Here is a 6419-nt window from a genome sequence, read left to right as displayed (position 1 = left end):
CAAACTGATGTTTAAAAAAAATAATCCATCTCTGAGGCATCGAGTCATCAATTGGGGTTGTAGGGATTATTATCATGTTCATTTTGTGTGGTTTTTGAAGCATTGACTTTTTAGGGGCCCATCCACTTCATTTAACTCCGAGATGGAAAGCCTCTTATTTTTCACAGAAGAAAGTCAAATACATCTGAGAGCATGAGGGTGAGTAAATGAGAGAATTTTCATTTTTGGGTGGAGTGTATTAGGTGTCATTTTTCCTTTTTTTTTTTTTTTTAATTTGTAGTAGAGTTAAAAATCATTAACAGGGATATGCACTAAATGTTGAGTATAGTGTTTTGGTTGTTTGAACCTACCTGGTTTTTAATGCTAGGTTAAGTTTTTGTTAGGTAATGCTTTCTTACCACAAACAAAACATTGAAGTCAGGCTCCTATGTATTTTGCTCCTTTATTACCAACATAGGGAAATCATGTTTTGCTTACCACTGCTAAATAAAATTGGCTATTTCATCAATATGATCAATATGAAACTATGAGGCTCGTGTGGGAGTGCCTCATACATTCTAAGCTCTCAAATAATCAAATTTTTTGGATTGCTTAACTTTATAAAGAGGCTGACTGCAGAATTTATTTTACAGGATTGATAGGTCACTGCACTGTAATACTGGTTGTGTTTGCTTTTGTTTATAAATACTAAAACGCATGATAGCAGTTTAGAACCTGATCCCAGGTTCAGATGTCACAGCAAATAAGACCTTCAAATGAAAAGGCATTTTGTTACCAGAGCTTAATGTATGTATGTTTACTGATTCATCACTAAGCACATTGCAGTGTTTACGTTTTGCATTTAGCAAAGCTTTATTCTGCTCAGTGCTAACAGACCGGTTTTATTCCAGGATGTTACATCATAAGGGTTACTGCACAAATAAGACTTTGTAAAGGTATATTAATATTATCATACCACCTTTTATAAATGCCACTTTTTATAAGTGGTTTATAACAGGGTGAAACTAAGACCATTAAAAAGCTTTTTTGTTACTTTAAATAAAATATTTAAAAACATTTCAGCTAGTTTTCTCATTTTAATTTAGTTTAAAATGTGAAAACTAGCTGAAATAAATACTTTAATTGGTTTCATTTAGTGTGTGTGACGTGTCACACAAGAAACATTTCATGATGGGTAAAAGCAAAGAGCTTCCTCAAGACCTTTGCAACCTTATTGTTGCAAAACATACTGCTGGCATTGGTTACAGAAGGATTTCTATACTTCTGAATGTTCGAGTGAGCTCTGTTGGGGCCATAATCCAGAAGTGAAAGAACATCATTTCACCATAAACCAGACATGGCCAGGTGCTCCTCGCAAGATTTCTGACAGAGCAGTGAAAATAATTATGCCAAGGACCACTTGTGGAGTTTCAGAAAGATCTGGAATTAGCATGTACAATTGTTTCAAAGAAAACAATAAGTACAATATGTAATGCACTCATCCGCCGTTGCCTGTATGCACGCTCACCACGCAAGACTCTATTGCTGAAGAAAAAGCATGTTGAAGCTCGTTTAAAGTTCGCTGCACCACATTTAGACAAGCCTGTGAAATATTGGGAGAATATAGTCTGGTACGATGAGACCAAAATTGTACTCTTTGGATGCCATAATACACATGTTTGGAGGTTCATAATACACATCACCCCTAAACATCATGGTGTAGCACTGGCAAAATTCATATAATTGAAGAAAGGATGAATGGAAAAATGTACCGAGACATTCTTGATAAAAAAATCTGCTGCCATCTACCAGGATGATGAAGATGAAATGAGGGTGAACATGATTAACGAGACGATGATCCCAAACACACAGCCAAGGAAACTCTCGATTGGTTTCAGAGAAAGAAAATAAAGCTGCTAGAATGGCCCAGTCAATCACCTGACTTGAATCCAATAGAAAATCTATGGAAAGAACTAAAGATTAGAGTTCATAGAAGAGGCCCATGGAACCTGTTTGTGTGGAAGAATGGGCCAAAATCCCACCTGAGCAATGCATGCCACTAGTTTCTCCATACAGGAGGCGTCTTGAAGCTGTCATTACCAACAAAGGCTTTTGTACGAAGTATTAAATACATTTCAGTAAGCGTGTTCAACACTTTTTCCCTGGGTCATTCCATTTTATTATACAGAACTTAATTTCTGAACTTATTTGTATTGTTTTCTTTGTATTACTTGGGTTGTTACCGACATCTGGTGAAAATTTCATGTCAACAGCACCTTTAGAAATATATTTACTGAGAAAAATGGTGACGTGTTCAATACTTATTTTACCTGCTTTACATTTTTTAAAGCAATTACATTTTACCTGTATGTGTGTGTGTATATATATATATATACAGTATATACTAAAAATGACAAAAAACAACAACAAAATTACTAAAACTTTAAAATGGAAATTGAAAATATGAAGGAAAAAAAAACCTGAATCAAAGTGTAATGGTATCTCAAGGATACTAAAATGACAAATATGAATAATGAAATCCAGTGATTGTCTTTATCTCCTTAATCACAATAGAAATGCACCTGCTTTTCTATTTTCCGTCTGCATTGATATAGTGAAGGGTTGGGGTTGTGTGACTCACTGTATAAGCAGTGACATCCTCATCTCTGTTGTACCCACCTGTGGTCACGCAGACTGGCGCTCCACCTAGAACGATGGCTTTTTTCAGTTCCTCCCCCTGTGAACAGCAGTACATCGACACACACGACTCCACACCCTCAGAAGAGCAGGCTTCAGGCAAGTACACCGCTTTCTAGACTTGCGTAAATAATATGCATCAGTTGCTTTCGGCAGTATATCATTTCTGTACTTTTCCTAGATCTGATCTGACTTTTTTATTCGATTGTTTTTCAGATCATTTATGGTTGTTACTTTTTAAATAGTGGTGGCACAGCAACAAATTTGTCTAGACAAGTACATTTGTGTTTTGTTTCTCAAATTCTCAAGCCTGTCCAGATAGGGCACATTTTTCATTGTAAATGATAGGAGCACCTCTTCAGATTTGAAAAATAATTTTCTTGCAATCTTCTATAGTATTCTTTTCCACCATTAACCACACCGTCAAATGCATTACACTGAATTTTTTTCCATCCATGAAACAAGATGCCAGAGGCAATTTACAAGTAAAATGAGGGGGAAAATATGAAAACCAGTTCTCTGACTTCACTTGTATGCTTTCGTTTCATATTGTTCTGTGGTCATTGGCAACCATACTGCTCTATTATTTCCATCTCTTCTTCCTCCGTTTCCTCTATTTATACTCTGATGCTCTTTAGTGCAGTAAAAGGTGTGGAAGTTTGCATTGTGTTTCTCTGTGCTGGGGTGTGGGATGGGACCGGCCCCGCAGGTGGGGAAGGGATTTTTCTTTTTCAGACCAGATCAGGTTTCACTGCGATCTCTGATTGTAATGCAGATATTAGATCATGGCAGACTCTTGTAGCTGTCTTTTTTGCTGTTTTTTTTTTGTTTGTTTTTTTTAAGTGATGCAATCTAAAACCTCTCTTTCCAACTCAGGAAGTTCATAGACCTCAATCTAGACGTTTGCTTGCAAAAGATACAACTGACTCAGAAAGGCTCGAAGGATACAAATGACCACAGTAAATGCTTGATTGTAGATGGGCTGAGCTATGCATGCTTTGGGTAGATTCACAGATAAAAGCTTTTTACTCTCAAATATTCAATGTAATCTCAATGTGTTTTGTCATATGACGTGATTTTATGTTTGTAGCACAACAAGAATGTAAAAAACAATGTTGTTTGACAGGGTTTATGCGGTGATAACTCAAATAAATTAATTCATCCAGACAGATTTAAAAAGTGCCTCACTTTATCTAACATGTCCAGGTTAAGTGGAACCCTCACAACTAATTAAATGTAATTTTGCTTAATAATAATTTGTAGTAGTAAATAATGTGCATGTAATATAAATGTGCCTGTATTTAAACACATGCCTCTATAATTAAATACAAATCTCTTTATTTATTAGGGGTAGGGGTGTGTGTGTGTGTGTGTGTGTGTGTGTGTACCTGGAATTTATCACGTTATGGGGACCAAATGTCCCCACAAGGATAGTAATACTAGTAAATTTTGACCTTGTGGGGACATTTTTGAGGTCCCCATGAAGAAACAAGCTTATAAATCATACAGAATGCGTTTTTTTTGAGAAAGTAAAAATGCACAAAGTTTCCTGTAAGGGGTAGGTTTAGGGGTAGGGTTGGTGTAGGGCAACAGCACATACAGTTTGTACAGTATAAAAACCATTACGCCTATGGAATGTCCCCATAAAACATGGAAACACAACTATGTGTGTGTGTGTGTGTGTGTGTGTGTGTGTGTGTGTGTGTTTAAGATGAGCATTCTGATTTGTCTGGATTTTTTTTATGTGTTTGCTCAGGTCAGTTCACGATGGCACATCCAGCTGTAAGTTTCCAGCCAACCATGGTGGTGAGCACCACTAACATGACAACCCAGTGGAGCAGCGGAGTGTGTGACTGCTGTGAGGACATGGGCATCTGTAAGTGAGGGGTAGAGAGGGAAAGAGGAAAAGCAGGAAATATAGTATGTGCAAGAAATAATAAGAATAAACTGTGTTTGAGGATGTGAGCTGATGTGAGTCATCTGTTGTCCTGTGGCAGGTTGCTGTGGTTTGTGGTGTCCATACTGCCTCATGTGTAAGACCAGTGAGGAATTTGGAGAGTGTCTCTGTCTCCCCCTGCTGGAGATATGCTTTGGGGGCATGTTGCATCCTATTACACTCTCCATGAGGAGCAGCATGAGAGAGAGATTCCACATTAAGGTAAATACAGCATCACTATACAATTATTACAATTTAAAAAACTGTTTTCTATTGGGATATATTTTAAAATGTAATTTATTTCCGTGATGCAAAGCTGAATGTTCGGCATCTTCTCTCCAGTCTTCAGTGTCACATGATCCTTCAGAAATCATTCTGATATGCTGGTATGGTGCTCAAGAAACATTTATTATTTTTACCATCAGTGTTGAAAACAGCTGTGCTGCTTCATATTTTTGTGGAAACCCCAATACATACACTATCAGGATTGTTTGATGAACAGAGTTCAAATGAACAGAATTTATTTTAAATGAAAATATTTCTATCAATGTAAAAGTCTTTTCACTTTTGATCAATTGAATGCATCATTGCTGAATATAAGTATTAATCCCAAACTTTTGAACAGTAGTTTTAATTTAATTTAATTTGACAAACATGACCATAAAAGTCATTATAATAATAAAATAAAATAAAAAGTGGAATTCTAGTGGTACAGTTTTCGCTTTGTATAGGGACCTAGGTTAAAACACTAAATAAATATATATTTATAAACACAATTCAACTACCACAATGTGTGATACTGAACTGGAAAAATATTCTGGTGCTTATATAGAAACTCATGACTTTAAAATAAACACTGCATTCAGCATTTACATTTGAGGTTTGACTGTATTTAAGTTACACTGAAGAACAAAATATTTAAGTCTATTCGAGTAATGTTATCCACACACCTTATTTTGCCCACTGAAATTCCTCAAAAACTCCCATTCTCTTCCGGATTTAGAACTACAAGCTGAATTCATTGAGGTTTTAGATGTTGCATGGCTCAAAAATTGTCCCAAGTTTGAATGGCCAATGCATCCCCGGGCCTCCACTTTTTGACTACTCAGTTTCGTGTTTTTTAGTTTGACTAGATTTGATGTTCTTTTGTCTTTCGTAAAGGGCTCGATACAGGATGACTGCTGTGCGGTGGTCTGCTGCACTGTGTGCGTCTGGTGTCAGATGGCGAGAGAGCTGAAGGCTCGACGACACTCTCTAGTGGTCATTAACCCTGCGGTTAACCCGGTTCACCATCAGCCGCAAGCTTTCAACCAGCCAACTCAAGCCATCAATACATCCTACCAGCCTCTGCACCCCATCAATCCTGCCTACTGATGAGCTCAGTGCATATGAGCACACCTGCTTTCCTTTAACCTCAAGCTCCCCAAAGAGCAAAATCTGCTGTTTTGTTGAAATTACATAGTGAAATCTGTCCAGATGTCATTTTAATACTTTTATCTAACCTACCTGTTTAACGATGCCGATATTTTTTTACTAATCCAATTTTTTTTTTCTTTTTCTACATTTTTTTGCACTTTTTTCTATATACAAATTGCCAAATGTAGTTATGACTATATATAAAATATATATAGAAAGCAAATATTGGGTGTACACCTATTTAAGTAAATAAATTATATTTCCTCATAAGACTGTTTATTTCTCATGTGTGCATCAACATTGTCATTTTCAATATAACATGCTAAAAAAAAGACGTGTGGATCTCCAGGGTTAACATGCCAAACTGTGTGTGTGTGTGTGTGTGTGTGTG

General features: G+C 36.5%; 1 protein-coding gene across 1 annotated transcript; it reads left to right on the top strand.

The window, feature by feature from the left end:
• The first annotated feature begins 2595 nt into the window (after nucleotides 1–2595).
• On the top strand, nucleotides 2596–6287 carry LOC107667739 (cornifelin homolog). The gene is made up of 4 exons (XM_016459461.1): nucleotides 2596–2775; nucleotides 4433–4552; nucleotides 4674–4834; nucleotides 5774–6287. The coding sequence occupies exons 1-4, from the start codon at nucleotides 2694–2696 to the stop codon at nucleotides 5984–5986; spliced, it is 576 nt and encodes a 191-aa protein (XP_016314947.1). The 5' UTR covers nucleotides 2596–2693; the 3' UTR covers nucleotides 5987–6287.
• The last annotated feature ends 132 nt before the right edge of the window (nucleotides 6288–6419 follow it).

Source organism: Sinocyclocheilus anshuiensis, unplaced genomic scaffold (assembly GCF_001515605.1).
Source record: "Sinocyclocheilus anshuiensis isolate Anshui unplaced genomic scaffold, SAMN03320099.WGS_v1.1 scaffold2189, whole genome shotgun sequence".
In the NCBI taxonomy this organism is placed as follows: domain Eukaryota; kingdom Metazoa; phylum Chordata; class Actinopteri; order Cypriniformes; family Cyprinidae; genus Sinocyclocheilus; species Sinocyclocheilus anshuiensis.
This window is presented reverse-complemented; position numbering and strand designations above follow the sequence as displayed.

Coding starts and splice junctions, on each gene's coding strand:
- LOC107667739 (XM_016459461.1), top strand. CDS start 2,694: ATGGCTTTTTTCAGTTCCTCCCCCTGTGAACAGCAGTACATCGACACA. Junction 2,776..4,432: donor CTCAGAAGAGCAGGCTTCAG/GCAAGTACACCG, acceptor GTGTTTGCTCAG/GTCAGTTCACGATGGCACAT. Junction 4,553..4,673: donor CTGTGAGGACATGGGCATCT/GTAAGTGAGGGG, acceptor GTCCTGTGGCAG/GTTGCTGTGGTTTGTGGTGT.